Genomic DNA, 17,916 nt, shown 5'->3' with positions numbered 1-17,916 from the left:
TTTATATCATCAGTAGTACAAAAAATATATTAAAAGAAAAGTAACTTGATATATAAAGTTTTATCAGATAATCGTAAATTCATGTAGTAATTATCAGTAGTTCTAAAATGGACTCATACTTTTATAAATTAAATGCAAATTAAACGCAAATATCATTCACAAATCAATAATGTAATTTATTAATTTCGTATCTGCATTATTATTCAAATATTTGTCTTTAAAAAATGCAGCATCGATTTAAATCTTAGTAAACATTCTAGTTATGATTTAGTCTTTAATATTATCTATTTAATCTTTAATCTTTAATATTGCGGACTATGTTATAAGAGTAAATCGTATGAATTAAATATGTTTGTAAAATAAATCGCATATTAATTTGTAAATGCGATTATAAGGTATTGATATAAATGGCATAATTTTATTGCGTATTTATAAATTTTTTGTTGATAAATCTTTTTTTTGTGATGCCATTATCAAATATCTTTGATTTGACAAATATTATAAAATACATTTTAAATTTTAATTTTAAATAAAAACAATAATTCCACAAATTAAAAAAATTTTTTTTAATAAAATTTTTCTTTTAAAGCGTTAATTTAAATGTAATCATAGTTTATGTTTGGTTAGGATATAGCATGCTTTGAATAGCTTTTAAGTTACAATAAATGTTAAAGAATAAGTTAAAAAGATATAAAATAAATTTAATAAAACAATTTTATTATCAATGAAATAGAGAAAGTAAAACATACTTTACATATTTTTTTAATTCTCAAGTATAAATAAAATGTTTATGTGTAAAACTAAGAAGAGATATAGAAATGTAATTCGAAAAACAAGCTATACTTGTATAAATAACAAATTAAATGTAAGAGTACACGCTGTCAAGTAGTTGGAGCATTAATGTATCACTAATCCTCTTTTTCCCATTTTCTATATATTTAATGAAAAAGTCAATGTCGTTTCTCTTTATATCCACATTTTAATTGCTTCCTTTCTATCGCTTCCGCTCGAGCTTCACTACTTGTTTATCGCATCCTCCTCTTTTTTTTCTCACTTTCCACGCGCGCATGTTCGCCTACGTATATAAACGTAACTGATAATATGCAGATGCGCATGCGTAACGCGTTTATGCATATATCCATGTGAAGTGACAGCCCATTAAACAACAGAAATCAGTGCGTACCATTGCGTTTTATCCCGTAGATTGCGCTTCAGTAGCTAAATTCATATTCAGATCGGATAGAATCAAATAAAGCATCTGGATTCAGTAGTCCCTCAGTGGTTATCTTAGTAAGAGTAATATAGGAGGTAGCAAGTTGATTTAAAGGCTATATAATATTCATGTATGCGCAGTACCGAAATATGGCATTTTCGCGAATGAAATATACAAATTATTCCATACTTGGACTACTGTTGTTATTGTTCGGTTATGCATTCGCTCAGATACAGATTGACGACTCCTCAAGCTTCTCCAGTAACGTACCATTGAATGACATTTCAAGTCTTCTCATTCGGAGTGCCTTGAACTTTCTCAACAATAATTCACCTACTCGACAGTCGTACAAGGATGGTAGCCTCATCAGCGCTCAACAATTGGTAATGACTGCTTAATTCCTTTTACCCATTATAATACTATATAATATGAACAGAGAGTTATGACTATCCCTCCCTATTACGCGTTCGCAGGCTTAGTTTCCTTCTACTATATATATTGTAATCTTCGTACAATATAACTACAGGAATTACGCTGAATCACAATTCTTAATTTGATAGTGAAGTAACTTTTCAACTTGCTGAAAATATAAATATGTACTTTGATTACATCTTGTAATAGTATTCTCATTTGAAATTGTAAATAATTTCAATTATCTATTTTATCTATAATGTCGTCTTTATATTTGACAGTTTTTATTAGTAAGAACAATTTTAATTTTTAAGTTTGTTAGTAATAATTATTTCTTACTTAGCTTTCTACTTTATGTTTCATTAAATTATCATTTTATTCATATTTATCATTAAAAGCTGGACGTACATTGTATATTTTATTATTTTATTTTTTATTTCATTTCATTATTGTACATATTTTATTTTCAATAGTTACAACATTTTTTTAAATACTTGATTAACAGTAGTTGATCAATGGTCATTTAAAGTTATTTATGAATTTAAATGTTTGATACACGCTTCAAAAATAAAATACAATATTTAAGAATCAATAAATCAAAATATTTATTTGATAATTTTATTTATAGTTATAAAATATTAAGCTATAAAATTATTTATGTTTATTATATTTTTAATTATTTTCAATTTATTTAAATATATTTTGAAGATTCTAATTTCCATATGTGTTTTGTCTACTTCATTAATGTAAAAAATACATCTTGTTTTTATATTTTTGTTATTAATAAATAAATTAAATAAACTAAATGAACTAGAAAAAAAATTAATGAAATATAAAGAAGATATTTATAAATATATAATTATTGTTTTATTTATGTTTTATAAATATATTTAAGCTTTTAATTTTTATTTTTTTTTACAATATTTGTTCAAATCTTTCATTTGATAATAAATTTTTTTACATTCTTATAGGCAAAGCCACCATATGTTATTTATAGATTGACATTAAATTTGGAGCCAATTTGTAGAATTAATCAAAAAACTTGTTCTCACGAAGTCTGTACTTTAGATATGCGTCAACATGAGCATGGTGTTATCGATGTTATTGAAAACTCATTACAGTGCATGTATTTGCAATCTAAGGCAAAGCAAAAGAATGTTCAAAGTCAAGAGGTGATTGAAAATCTTGAAAAACAAATAACCAATCAGAGTATTAGCTTAGATCATGACGTGCAAACTTCAGTAGATCACAATGATCGTCCATTTATTGCTGTTAGAGCTACTCAATCCGAATATTGTCCAGGATGCCCATATGATTTAAATCCATCATTATCTGGATTATCAGCATTCAGAGATCAAGTATTGAATTCCATGGATGAAGCTGGTATCAGTGATTTTAAGCACAAATTGATTAGTATTGTTAGGGTCACTCGTGTAGTGCCACCAGGTCTTAGTGTTGTACAATATCAACTTTTAATGGAAATTGGAGAGTCAAATTGTTTAAGAACTTCCCACATTGAAGTTTCAGAATGTTCTTTACAGTCAAATTTACCAATTAAATTATGTCTTGTAATGCTTGAAGAAAATCCATGGCAAATGAATAGCCGTAAAATAATAAAAAATAATTGTACTGATTTGCTAAATACTGATAATGAAGTAAGTGCAAGCGTTGATCCACATTTGCTATTAATTCAGTCAGCCTCTTTACATAAAGAAGATGATATTTCAACAAAAATTGAATTTTATGATCAGATAGCTCAAGAAGCACAAGAAGTTGTCCGTGTCCCTTCCATGGACATATCTACTAAAGATTCAATTGAAGTAACTATAGAAATTGAGGCTACAAAAGAACTGCCTCAAAGAAAAGTTATTTTGCAAAATAAAAATGAAAACGAGCAAATTAATAAACTTTCTGATAAAATGAGAGAATTTGATAAATTTCTAGAAGATTTTAATGTTCCAATTAAAACTGAAACTTCAAGTTCTCAGAATTTTGGTATTCCTGTAACTAACAAGTTTGTTAAAGCAGTAAGACTAAAAACTAAGAATACTGAGAAATCAATTAATAGCAACTGTAATAAACAGTTTTTGGAGGAAACACTAGATATAAATGAAGATATTCAAAAACCTGAAAATCTATTTGTAAAACATATGGTACATTCTGTAAGATCAAAAAGATCAACAAAAGTTTTAGAAAATAAATCGATATTAAGAAAATTGGCAATAGAAGCTGTTAAATTACTAGATGATCTTAATGATAATATTAAAAGGAAACAGGTTATTGATATAATAGATTCTAAAAAAGAAAAGCAAAACCATGGTATTATTTATTATATAATTGCTGAAGTTGCTCCTACTGATTGTAATAAAAAAGATAATTCAACTGAATGTTTAGATGAAGTAATATTAGATTCTATTCAAATTTGTAAATTTGATATTTCCACTAACGAGAAAAAACCTTTACAATCACCAAAATTATTACATTATAGCTGTAAAAATAAACAAAAATCTAATATGAGATTTAAAAGGCAAATGGTGGGAAATCCAAGGCCTTATGATGTAAATGATCCAAAAATACAAGAATACGTACTACTTGGGCTACAAAAGTATTCCAAAAATTATTCTGGAACTAATGAACCCATAATCAGTAATGTTAAACAAGTGACAGTTCAAGTTGTATCTGGTTTGAAATATAAAATTATAGTTGATATTGGTGTTAGTACATGTCCAAAAGGTGTCAAGGAGAATTGTCAACTTAAAACTGAGGAAATGGTTAAAGAATGTATTATTGAAGTATGGTCACAACCTTGGTTAGATAAAGGGAATCCAAAAGTAACTGTAAATTGTAATGAAAATCAAAGAAAAAAACGTTCTCTTAAAGGTAAAAATTATAGTCAACATATGTTACAACTATCAAGACAATTGAAAGAAGTGAAATTATTTAATGAATTCATTAATAAATTTAATAAAAATTATGACACTCAAGAAGAAAAAGAAAGGCGTTTCAAAATTTTTAAGGAAAATTTGGATATGATTGAAGAATTACAGAGAAATGAACAAGGAACTGGAATTTATGGAGTTACACAATTTACAGATCTTACAAAAACAGAATTTAAAACTAAATATTTAGGTTTGAAGCAATCATTAAAATCAGATAATGATATACCAATGCCAAAAGCTGATATTCCAGATATTGAATTACCTATAGAGTATGACTGGCGGCATTATAATGCTGTGACATCAGTTAAGAATCAAGGTGAGTGTGGCTCTTGTTGGGCATTTTCAGTGACTGGTAATGTTGAAGGTCAATATGCAATTAAATATGGCAAATTGTTGTCATTTTCGGAGCAACAATTGATAGACTGTGATAAATTTGATGATGGTTGTAATGGAGGCTTACCAGATACTGCTTATAGAGCTATTGAAGAATTAGGGGGTTTGGAAGGAGAAACTGATTATCCGTATGAAGCAGAAAATGAAAAATGTCACTTAAATAAAAATAAAATAGAAGTTAGTGTGGTATCTGGATTAAATATTACTGCAAATGAGACACAAATGGCTCAGTGGCTTGTACAAAATGGGCCAATGTCTGTAGGTATCAATGCAAATGCTATGATGTTTTATGTGGGTGGAATTTCACATCCCTACAAGTTTCTTTGCAATCCAAATGACCTCGATCATGGTGTTCTTATTGTGGGCTATGGAATAAAATGTGAGTTGATATTCTCATTTTTGTATTAATATATTTCAGTTTTACTTTTATGAATATTTGCTTAGATATTTAAAATAATTTATCAATTCTAATCTTTATATATAATTTGTAATTGAATATTTATAATGTTTATTTTAAATTGCACATACTTGTTCATTGAAAAAAATGAAAGCTTAAACATTTAAATATTTTTAATAAAATATATTTACTCCTTATATTTTATTTTTAAATTAACATATTAAAACATATATTATTTTACAGCATACCCAATTTTTAAGAAACAAATGCCCTATTGGTTGATCAAGAATAGTTGGGGTTCACATTGGGGTGAACAAGGTTATTATAGAATTTATCGAGGAGAGGGGACTTGCGGAGTTAACAAAATGGTTACAAGTGCAGTAGTTGCTTAACTTTTCAATTAAATTAATTTTATTAGTAAAGTTTATGTTTGTAAAATCAATAGTTTCAAAATAACCTAATAAAAATAGGTTTCAATATTATAAGTAGGGGGATGAAAATAATATTCAATAATATTAAATTATAGCGTCTTAAAAAAACGCTAATTTAGATATTAATTAAAGTACGTAATGTTTCATAGAAAAAATAAGTTATAAATATTGAATAACTTCAAAACCAAAAATATTTGTAACATGACAAATTAAATTATAATACATGTTTATTTACCATTTTTTTATTAAACGTTAGAGATATAAAATAATTTGTTAATTGTAAGTTTTATTATTTTTATAAAATTGTAAAATATGTTAATTATTGTATTCTGCAAATTATAATTATACTTTTTATACAGATGAAACAAAAATGTGCCAAACTAAAGCTTTAATGCATTTATAATTTGTAATAATAGATACTAAAAATACTGCTACTTTTAAAATACGTTTTAAAATAATTGTAACTCAATTGTGATAGTATTTTAAAACAAAGATGGAATAAAAACAATTAAATATTTTTTTAGCTTTCAAATAAAAAAAGTTTATTGATCATATATTTCATAATACAGTTGTACGAAAACTATACAAGAATTTATATGAATCTAATTACTTTTTAAAGAAATTTCAAAGTATGCGATTAAAGTGAATAATTTCTGAAGATATTTTCTCTCCAATTGTCATTCAAATATTTTTCAAATTTATTATATTTGATTGTATCATTGAACGAATATGTTTTTATAAAATAAACCTATAATGACTCAAGGGAAAGAATTAAAATAACGCGATACGATACCCTTTTCATTATTTTTAATATAACAATGTATCGTGTGTTGTGTCACATGCGTAATAATGTAGGATCTGCAAAGACGGACGTTTTCTTTTTTCTCGTCATTCAAAGGGTTATTAGTTTCTCGAGCTCAACGACGTCGAATGTAAGAACGGCATCGAATATGTTTGTTTCTAATCAGTAACAAATCGAAGAATGAAAATAATAAATGAAACGAAATTGTTACTTAAAAATGTAAAGAATAGATGGAAGAAAAAAGAAAAAGGGAACAAATGCGGTTATAAAACCGATCAGTCGGAAGAAAAAATAAATGTACACATTATATTTAATAAACGTTTAAGGATAAATCGCAAATATACAGTGATGGCATCGACATCGAGTTTGAGAGTATTGATCCGAGATCGAGAGAATCACGTAACAAACTTTCGGACAACGTAAATGCACATACGTCAGCAAAACTTCGTTTTTTGGAATTAGAAAAAACTCTGCGTAATCAGAGTCGGCGAAAATGTACAATATATGATTAACGAAACATTACTCTCAGATCTACACGATCAGCATTCCCGGTGATCTTAGTAATAATTGTAAGATCCCCACTGATTATATGGAGCATATGCTTGGGGACCACTTTGACCATATTGCCAATTTTGGTAGTTGGCATAATTAGGATCTGTCGGTGGTGCATATTGTTGATAGCCTTGCTGGTAGCCACTTTGACTTCCATATTGACTACTCTGAAATTGTTGTTGAGATTGATAAGGAGTTGTGCTGCTGCTGTATTGGTAAGATTGAGAGCCAACTTGGGCTTGAGGTGTACTCGATGGATCCGTCTTGGTTTTCTTTGGTGGTGTCGCATCACTGGAAATCATTAAATTTTAAATAAAATATATTGCATTTTTATCTTTAAAAAATATATAGTTATTAAAATAAAAATTTAATCGAATTACTGACAAGTTCGAAGTTACGCATTACGAATGCAATTATGAAATAAATAAGTTTATAAACATTTTTGGTAATTTATTAATTTTTTTTTAATTTAAATTACACTTATTACAAAATATCTGAACAAATTTGTAAAAAACTTACTTTTTACTGTCATCACCTTTCGTCTTCTTTCTTTCTTTAGCTTGTTTTATACACTTTTGAAATTGTTCATGAGCCTTTAAAACTTGCCGAATATCATCACTAAAATCTTCAAGGAACTCGACTTTACGCTGGGCGAACAAAACTCGTTGTTCTGCATCAGCATGTTCACGATCAATGAATAAATCCATATAACTAATAACTTCATCAGTGTCAATAGGATTTCTTTGGAGACCAAGATCTATTAATTGTAGATACAACCTAGGATTATCCTTATCTTTTTCAGTTGCCTAAAAAAAAATAATTATAATACTAATAGTTCACGATAAAAATATTAAATAGTCAAAAATACTTTATAATATTTATGTTTTGATTCTTTAAAAAGTGTATTGTGAAATTAATGCTTATAGAATATGTTAAATAAATCAAATAATTATTAAAATACAGATTGACAAAAACTTACCTTTAATAAAACTTTGACAGCTTTATCTGTGTCATTTTTAATTTTACATAAAAATCTAGCATATTTTACAACTATATTATTTGCAATTGTCCTATTTTTACTGTTTGTAATATAAGATTCATAAAGAGCACAGGATTTATCTAAGTCGTTTCTTCTACGCTCTAGATTTATTCTGCGATATGCTATTTGTAACATGTTTGGAATAATACCATCAATGTTTTCAAGAATACTGGCGGCTTTGTCAAAATTACTCATACTTTCTTCGAACGTTGCCCACTGTAAGTGTAAATTTGGTTTTTTCGGATGATGAACAGTACATGCTCTTGTATACACATCACGAATTTTATCAATATTATCTCCTTTTAATGATTCCAAGTATCTTACGAACTGTTGACATAAATATTAAGCAAATTAATGGTTAATGAAATTAAACATAAATATAAATACTTAATTAAATATAAATATTTGGACTAACCCTCATCCAAAATTCATCATATAATGCACATGCAATTAAGCATCTTTCGAATAAAATAATTATTCGACCTTGATCTTTTTGTTCGATTTCATAATCTAAGTATTCTTTCCAATTCTTTAATTGACACCTTTCCAAAGGTTTCACATGAAAGTAGGGCCTTTTAATCTATATATGTATGTTTAAAAAAATTATAAATTATTAATGTGAAAGTAAATATGAAATAATCACTAGATGAATTATAAAGATAATTGATAAGATTGTTATTTATTTAATAGAAAATTAAGAAAAATATATATTTTTTAAGCAAATTTTATATAAGTATTTTAAATAATAAATTACTTTACTTTAAAATTGTTACCTTCCTATTATACACAAACATTGTGATTCTAGCAAATAACAGTAACATTTTATAAATTAAAATTTTTTATAACATATATAAGTAGTATTAATATTATAACAACTTGAAAATATATATTTTAATTAAAATTGAGATAATTACTTGTTATATTGTTAAAAATTATATTATAGTAAATACAAGATATAAAATAGAATTTTAATAATTTGTATTTCCAGTATTTAATAAGACTTACTCCTTCTTCAAAGGTCCACCTTGCAGCTACAGCATTGACATTGGTTTTGTGCATTTTTCTTCGGCTACTAATTATTTTCTCACGAATAGCACGAGTTTCCTCATCTGTAGGTGAAACTTCACTTGGGGGTAAATCCTCACCTGGTGGGGCATCATCCGTGCCTGCAGAACCTTCTTCCGATTTTAGAATGGCTTTCACTTCAGCACGTAACGATAAAAAATCATCAACACTTAGGATACGATTTGGACTATTAGATGTTACAAACTCCTGAAATGTTTCAAAGTGTGACATATATCCTAGAGTTGGTGTATTCAACAGCCTGTCGTAGATACCCATAACTTTGTTGAAACGCTTATTCTCAGTTTCCCATTTTATGTAGCTCTCCCACAACCTGTCAGACCTGAAAGCAGTTATTGATAATATTAATAATACAGAACTAAAATATTTATTATAAATATATATCAATACATTAATTAAATATATTCTTGTAACTGATATTTAATAGTGTATTAGTTATAAATGAAATACATAGTTAGACCAATTATCTAATTTTTACAATATCTGTACTTAATTTCTTAAGCAATTCAAAAGATTTATAATAAAAATAAGATTACGATAAATAATTCACAAAAATATCATGGTTACTTAAAATTTTATTTAATCAGTTTTATGTACATAATTATTTATTTAAAATAATATAATGATATATAATGATTCTACTGATACATTATTAAAATTTATCACTGACAATTTTCTTAAATCAAAAACTGATTACTGGAAAACTGAATGGAATTCAGTTTATTTTTTAAAACAATTAGTATTATTCTAAATATATGTTTAAGATTCAAAGAGCATAGGTATTAAATCTATTACTTCTGCACATGAATAAGCAAACAATATTCTTTATATATTTTTCTTCTATAAAATATAAATCGAAGTTCAAAAAACAAACATAATCTTAAATTTAATAAATTGTATTAATATTAGTTACCGGAATTCAAGACCACAAGCTTGGATGGCTCTTTCATACTGCTCTCTCATATTTTCCTCTTCATTTTCGTAAACTATTTTACAGTGATTGATATAATGAAGCCATAAGTCGACACTGAGAGAAATGGAATTCAAACCTTGATCGAAGACCTGCATGAGAATCGATAAAAACGATTATCGTTTGGAAAAGAAGAAGGAAACCGATCTCTGCTTGGGTCAGTGGCGGGAAGATCGGTACAGTATAATTGTATGTATATCTTAATGTTATCTTAAAGAAACCTATATATGATATAGCACTGCTTAAGCGTAAACGGTGTTTTATTTTATTTTATTACTTTGTTTGTTTGTTCATATAACGTGTCATACTCACGTACTTTACGCGTACTGTAAATAAATAGCCGTAATTAACACAGACAGATTGCAGAGCATTGTGCATTCACCTTTAAAGTCGGGGAAGAGTTCCGCGATCGAAGTGCCTCCGCGTGTTCTCTTCTATTGCCACTCTCTCAATAGTTCTTGTTTCCCTCTCTTTCTGTGTTTGATTCTGTAGCCCGCACGTGTGCTTGTCCCAAGTCATTGTCTCGAGACTACTTTATTTCCGAGACAAAGTAAAACCCTCCCATCATACATTGATAAGAGTCTTGATAGTACGATATTTTTTTTCTTATAAAAATATTTTACAATACTTGTGTCTCTCATATAACGATTGGTAATAAGAATACAAACGCTTATACATGATGCATAACAATAAGATAGCACGCACATAGTAATAGCAATAGTAGTAGTAATAGTAATAGTAGTAGTAATAGTAGTATTAGTAGTAATAATAGTAGTAATAGTAATAATATAATAATAATAATATTAATAATAGTAAGAATAATAATAATAATCGTAATAGCATTAATGATAATAATTTCACGAAGTTGATAAGCGACAATGGCACAATATAAGGAGACAAGCTTGAGCCCGACTTACGTATTATGTATATATACTATAGCATTGTAATAGTAGTTGCGATTAAATTGTAGTATTAAATAATATAATGTTGATAATAATAAACTATAACGTAAATAACTTTCTAGTTGATATGTCGCACGAGTGGCTAATCGGTAAACGAAGAGTCGCATAGGTGCCGCAAGACGTGCTAAGCTGTTGGAAGGGAAAACCATAATTTACGTGCGTGCACGACATAGTCCACACGCGCCTTCCTACCTCGAACTAGTTTTTTTTACATTAGATATTTTATGTATAATTACATAGAAATAAATAAATAAATAAATAAATAAATAAATATATATATATATATATATATATATATATATATATATATATATATATATATATATATAATTTAATAAACACGATAAATTTTTTTTTAATGATAATTAATATACTTCTCAATGGTATATGTACTAAAGTACTCACCGTTTGAACTCGCTCAGGATCACCCTTTTTCTTCTCGTAATCGGCATACTTGCGCCAGTATCCGTAACAATACGGATATCGCTGTAGAAATTTATTATAAGCTTCGCGAGCTGCTTCTGCATCATTCTGTAAAATATTTTATGAAATATTTTATAAAAATAATTATTTTAATATTTATCTGCTTTTAATAAATCAATAACTATATTTAATTTCGTAAAACAAGTATGTCCGTGTTCAAGATAATTTCTCTTAAAATACTGTAAAATTATTGAAAGCAATATAAAAATGTAGAAAACTGATATAGTTTTATTATATTAAGCTATTACAAATACGTAATGACTTTTAACTATTTGATCGATTTTTATATAAATTCATGTACAACAAATAAATGGTAATTTATACCTCTTGGTCTACATATTGTAAAAGATATGTCCACCCTGTAAAATCTGTGGGATCATCATTAACTGCTTTCCAATATTTTTCTAACTCTGGTAAAGTTTTCTTTTTTGGTGAAGCAGGTTTCACTTCTGATTTTTCATTTGAATTAATATCCGATATAGCTATTTTTTTGGCAGGAGTTTCGTCATTATTTTCTGATGTTGGTGAACTGGGATCATATTCACCTTCAGCAGTTCTTTTACGTTTACCTAAATAAAATATAAATGAATAAAATTGATATAAAATGTTATAACCTTAGATTCGTGAATTGTACTACATACTTTGTACATTAGATTTAATTTTTTTTTCAAGATTTTTGTTAGTTTTATTTCCTTTTCTCTTTTTCTCACTTTCAAGAGGTAGTTCATCTTCAGAAACCGACTCAGTTTCTCCAAGATCAGCTGGCTGTGCTGCAGGTAATTCTTCATCAGAGACAGCTTCAGTTTCTGGTTCCTAGAAAATTGTAATAGTAAGTAAAAATATTAAACTAGATTAATATTGATTATTTAGGATAGGTAAATGGGAATTATAACAAGAAAATAAATAACGTTATATTTATGTTATTTAGTTTAAACTTATTACATATTATATTAACTTGTTAAATTAATAATTAATTTTATTATGTTTATAATAGTATAAATAAATAAATGGAAATTTTTTAATCTTTGTATTTTTATATATGAAGTATTTTCCGATATTAATTAAATTAAATTTAGAATTAATTTAGATGTAATGCAATTAAAATTTATGAAAATATAATTGCAGATTATTTTTAAATAAGAGAAATATTCAATATTTATAATATAAAAGGTAGATAATGCTCTTTAAATTTCAAATACAAAGACAGCATCAATAACTTATGCTATACACAATGAAACTACAAAATTATGATTTTAAAATCTTTGTATTAGATTTGTACCTGAAATATTGTCTCATTGGGAAAAAATTCACCTTCTGATACTTCTTCTACATCTTCATATTCGTGATTATCATGCTAATGATTTAGGAATAAATGACTCCGGATTAGGAAGTAGAATGCAAATAGGGATTTTTGAATAAAATTAATATTTCAATAAATAAATATTTCATAATACCTTGGTAGTAGCTTCGGTTGGCAGTTCATCTTCAGAAACAGCTTCTGTATCAGGTTCAACTTTTTTTAATACTATTTCACTATCATGATCACTTATTTCTATAACTTCTTGTGGTTCTATATTACCCAATTGACTATAATTTTCTTCTTGATTTGGTTGCTTTGAAAAATTATTTACATCATTTTCAATATTTTCAGAAATAAATTCTATTTCTTCATTTGGAAATTTTTCATTATCAATTATTACTTCACTATCTTCCATAGAATAGATATTTTGCAACACATCAGTCTCTTGATTCATTGTATCACAATCTTCATTTCTATCAAATTCGGATTCTTCAGTACCATCAATTCTATTTTGTTCTACATCATCTATATCAAAGTGTTGATTTGTATCATCTTCTACAAGAATACACTGACTTTCTATTTGATCTTCCTACACAATAAAAAAAAATTAGATAAATTTAATAACTAGGAATAAAATTATTATTAGTAAATATGAATTTAACATTAACAATTTTAAAGATTAAAAAATGTATAAAATACATTTTACTTAAATTCTTTTATAAGCAATGATGGTTTGTTATTTTAGTTATCTAATAAAAAATATTAATAAGATATTTGACGATTCAAAATTTTTTAATGATAAACATACCATCATTTGGGATGAATCTTTAACTCTTAAAATATTAATTTTATTTCTATTAGATGGTATTTCATTTCTGCGATTACGAACTGAAGCTAGAGTTTCTAGTTCTGCTATATTTCCTTCTTCACTCATTTCATCAGGATCAAATTCAGGTATATTTTCTGTTTCAAACTCACTTTCTTGCATTATCATACCCTCTGTTTCAATAATTTCATCTTCGTTCTTATTAAGTTCTTCCATATTATCATAAAATTCTTGATGTAGATTGATATTTTCATCTTGATTCTCAATTATTTGCTCTTCAGTTTGTTCATGAGTATCATCCAAATGTAACTGAATTGCTGGACTATCACATTCTTCATCAATAGGTTCTCGCTGGACTCCATTTTCAGGTAGTCCACTTTCATCTTCTTCAAAAGGTATACTTTCCTGCATAAATGAAATAATATTTTTCTATGTACATTTATAATCCATGAAAAATTTATTACATTAATAATAAATTTTATAATATTTAAATTTTGACTTAATTATATTGTCATTAATATTCAAATTTCAAATTAAATTCTAAATTGGGAAATAATACATTAATATTATTTAAAACAATGTTTATAAATAAATCAATTATCAAAATAAAAATATATAAAATTTATTGGTTTATTACAATTCTGAAAAAGTGCCTTACACAGGATTCTTTTTTTTTTAAATATTATAAATTATGCTGTAAAGATAAATTAGGAGAAAGGTCTACACGTAAAATCTTACATAGATATCTCTACTGGAAAAGATATCATTGAGTGTGTCCATATTTACCTGACCTCCTAGGTAACAGACCAAACCAGTAATTCCTATCAAATCAAGACCCATTTGAACACATCTGTTAAGGAATTTATTTCTTAAATAAAATGTAAAATATCGTTTACGTCTTACCTCTTCTATCTCTTGAATAGTCCTCGTGGCACGAGTAACTCTAGTTGAAGATATTTTTACCGGCGTTTTCTTGTGGACCACCAAGGTAGCAATAGATTTAACAGTTCGTCCGGATCTTGTACGTCTCACTGAAATACAACACAAATAAAATTAATGCAAATGTGCTACAAAAAGCATTGGCTGCTGAAGCGAAAAGACTAAATATATCAAACAACGTCTTTTTTTAAATCATAATGCCGTATAGTTCTCGAGTCACGAATGATCGCGTGCTCGTCGTTTGTATATGTGTACGTAAGACGCCATTTGCTCAATGGCGGTCGCGTTATGTTATAGGCGTTCATGCCGTGCAGCAACGTGCAGCTGCGGTCAGCGATGATCTAACTTTTTCGATCATGAGTTTACGAATTCTTTAGGCGTTTTAAAGAATACTATACGCTCAAAGTGACGATACCACTCGTCTGTATATGACATACCTGGTTCGTTTTCGACGATCTCGCTGTTCTCGTCACCGCTCAAGGACGACATCTTTTCGTATCGCTGGCAACGTCTAAAATGCGCGCTGCTTGCACTGCCTCACTTCAGACACTGCCGTAGCGCTCATGACCAGAGACTCACTGGTGGGGTGGTTCCAGTTTCTATGTTTTGTTGCGCCGCTGTCGCATGAAGAATCCGCAGCTTTATAACGCGCGCTTAGCGACTATACGTTATTGGTTTATTTAACTCTGCTTCTGTCAGAGTATAATTTTATAGTTCGAGGACGTATTCTAGCTTCTTCTTATTCGCATATGTAACTAAATTGTTAGTTGCGCATGGTGTGAGTTCAACTCATGGCGCAACTTATGAATATCCTGATCTTTTCTATTTTCTTGTTCTATTTTATCTCTTTTCATAAATGCATTTACAATATAGTTCCGCGTTCATGTGTTGCATCTTATATGCACATGGCATATATGCGTACGCAAGATATATTGTTTATAGTAAACCGATATCTGAACTCGTAATTGAATTTAAAAATTCTGAATACAGCATGCCGGTACTTTCTGTATGCAATAACGGTCAACTACATCTATTAATATGTATCTTTAAAAATACAGTAAAATAATCTTTAGTTAATTCAACCCAAACTATGAATACAATTTATAAATAAAATTTTAAATAGTTTATATATTGATGTATTTTTTATTTTATGCAAAAGCAAATAGAATTAGAACATTAGTTCCATTAATAACAAGTTTCTGAGTTATCTACATTTAACTTCTAATCAATCCCGTCTTTATTTACTAATTTTAACTATTTGATTTATTTTTTCATATACTTAAATAATAAATTAAAACCTTAATAAACTAAAAATTTATATTTAATAATATCTCTCCACGTCATTAATTTTTGCTGATAATTAATTTTATATATTTCAGGTTATATTGCTGTTGTTAATATTAATATATCTTGTAATTTCTGATCTAATGTTTTAAGAAATAAATTAAAATAAATTTTTTGTATATATTTTGTATATTCATAAATAATTATTTTATTTATTTTTAGATGACAATTCTTCAAGATGAATTCTTGGGAATCGTTAGATAAAATGGTTAAGAAAGAAATTATTCGTAAAGAATTTTCTAAAAAACCAACAGAATTATCTATTTGTAAAATACATGTTAAGATTTTAGAAGCTTTAAATTTTTCAATTAAACAAATAAAACAAGATCTGTACAGTGAAATTATAGATGAAGATTCAAAAAAATCAATTGTTATTGGAGCAGCTTGCTCAAGAGTTGACAAATATATAGAAAGAGCTGTTCAAACTATGAGTTTATATGAACAAAGTATAATTACAATAAAAATTCCACTAGATGATAAAGGGATCAACTATGATTTATTATCATTAGAAGTTATGTTAAAAGAAGTAGAATTTTATAAACCTATTTGGCAATGGAGTTTAGACGAAAAATATAACGTAGCATTAAAGTATAAGGATAATGGGGTTGAACTGTTCAAAGCGAAAAGACACATGGATGCATATTATAGATTTAGTAAAGCATGTAAAATTCTTATAACATTAGAACCATTGGATTTCAATGCACCTATACTAAAAGATGTTTGGAATCTTAGGCATATTTTATATAATAACATGGCTGAATGTCATTTAATCAGGAAGAATTATGGTCATGTATTAACTTTATGTAGTAAAATACTAAATAAAGAGAATCATAATGTTAAAGCTTTATACAGAAGAGGGGTTGCTTATGGTAATTTAAAAGATTATGAAAATGCCGTTAATGACTTAAAAAATGCAATTTTTTTTGATCCTAAAAATGCAAAAGCACAGGAACAATTTAATATTTATAATGAATTATGGAAAGTTTCTGTTCAAAGATACCAAGATATAGTTCGAAAAATGTTTAAAACTAAATAACTTTTTATATTTGTAATATATTTAGATGGGAATAAGGATTAAAATAAAATTATAGAAAATGTTGTTATATAAAAATACATGTTTATTTCCACCTATAATCACTTATACCAAAAGTATACTATACAATTTTCATTTGAGTGCAACCAAATGAAAAATGTAGCATTCTCTTATTTGCTTTTATTAAATTTCTATAATTTCTAGTATACAAGTTTAAATTATTATGGCTATGACATCTATAAATTAAAAAATTGATAATTTTTATTTATTGATTATATATATATATATATATATATATAGTACAAAGATCTGCTTCTCGATAATAAATAGAACAAAAATAACAGTTATTATTAATAAACAATTGTAACCATCACCTATGTTATAATGCAAATAAAATCTTAACTTTTCACAGACCTTTCTATTAGTAAAGCTATTTTTAACCTGATAAATATTGTAATAAGTTATTAATAACAATTATATAAAAGATATTTTTAACCTACATAGAATCTTCTGCAAAAAGATTTGTGAACTACGGCAATTTAATGGCAAGATTTTTTTGAGATAAAAATCCAAATGAAACTTCACTTCTATATTAGTAATATTCTATGATACTATAACATGTTACAAATTTAATGAGAGATCCTAGTACATTACACAAATATAATGAAGGGCCTGTGACATTTACACAATTCATTTATTTTAGTGTTTTTGATACAGTGTCATATATATGAAATTTGTGGCACAATAACACAGACTCATTTGGTAATGTTAAAATTAACGTTACATATTTAATTTATAC

The 17,916-nt window shown here is 27.0% G+C and overlaps 3 protein-coding genes across 3 annotated transcripts; 2 read left to right on the top strand and 1 right to left on the bottom strand.

The window, feature by feature from the left end:
• Positions 1-1,195: 1,195 nt before the first annotated feature.
• On the top strand, positions 1,196-5,810 carry LOC105360904 (uncharacterized). Its single transcript, XM_011497920.1, has 3 exons — positions 1,196-1,596; positions 2,596-5,335; positions 5,597-5,810. Exons 1-3 carry the CDS (start codon positions 1,342-1,344, stop codon positions 5,743-5,745), a joined length of 3,144 nt encoding a protein of 1,047 aa, XP_011496222.1. The 5' UTR covers positions 1,196-1,341; the 3' UTR covers positions 5,746-5,810.
• Positions 5,811-6,615: 805 nt separating this feature from the next.
• On the bottom strand, positions 6,616-15,344 carry Prp39 (pre-mRNA processing factor 39). Its single transcript, XM_011497919.1, has 14 exons — positions 15,178-15,344; positions 14,705-14,832; positions 13,784-14,206; positions 13,130-13,564; positions 12,955-13,029; positions 12,317-12,488; positions 12,000-12,244; positions 11,598-11,723; positions 10,174-10,322; positions 9,183-9,582; positions 8,593-8,757; positions 8,118-8,504; positions 7,658-7,944; positions 6,616-7,429 (listed from the first exon to the last, which is right to left on the bottom strand). Exons 1-14 carry the CDS (start codon positions 15,227-15,229, stop codon positions 7,144-7,146), a joined length of 3,330 nt encoding a protein of 1,109 aa, XP_011496221.1. The 5' UTR covers positions 15,230-15,344; the 3' UTR covers positions 6,616-7,143.
• A 908-nt stretch (positions 15,345-16,252) lies between these two features.
• LOC105360902 (Bride of doubletime) lies at positions 16,253-17,146 on the top strand. The gene has a single exon (XM_011497918.1). It carries the CDS (start codon positions 16,263-16,265, stop codon positions 17,118-17,120), a length of 858 nt encoding a protein of 285 aa, XP_011496220.1. The 5' UTR covers positions 16,253-16,262; the 3' UTR covers positions 17,121-17,146.
• Positions 17,147-17,916: the final 770 nt, after the last annotated feature.

The sequence above is a fragment of the Ceratosolen solmsi genome, unplaced genomic scaffold, assembly GCF_000503995.2.
Source record: "Ceratosolen solmsi marchali unplaced genomic scaffold, CerSol_1.0 scaffold14, whole genome shotgun sequence".
NCBI lineage: Eukaryota > Metazoa > Arthropoda > Insecta > Hymenoptera > Agaonidae > Ceratosolen > Ceratosolen solmsi.
The sequence above is the reverse complement of the archived record's forward strand: the minus strand, read 5'-3'. Positions and strand labels throughout refer to the sequence as shown.

Coding starts and splice junctions, on each gene's coding strand:
- LOC105360904 (XM_011497920.1), top strand. CDS start 1,342: ATGTATGCGCAGTACCGAAATATGGCATTTTCGCGAATGAAATATACA. Junction 1,597..2,595: donor TCATCAGCGCTCAACAATTG/GTAATGACTGCT, acceptor ACATTCTTATAG/GCAAAGCCACCATATGTTAT. Junction 5,336..5,596: donor TGTGGGCTATGGAATAAAAT/GTGAGTTGATAT, acceptor ATTATTTTACAG/CATACCCAATTTTTAAGAAA.
- Prp39 (XM_011497919.1), bottom strand. CDS start 15,229: ATGTCGTCCTTGAGCGGTGACGAGAACAGCGAGATCGTCGAAAACGAA. Junction 14,207..14,704: donor CTATTCAAGAGATAGAAGAG/GTAAGACGTAAA, acceptor TCATTTATGCAG/GAAAGTATACCTTTTGAAGA. Junction 13,565..13,783: donor AAGATTCATCCCAAATGATG/GTATGTTTATCA, acceptor TTTATTGTGTAG/GAAGATCAAATAGAAAGTCA.
- LOC105360902 (XM_011497918.1), top strand. CDS start 16,263: ATGAATTCTTGGGAATCGTTAGATAAAATGGTTAAGAAAGAAATTATT.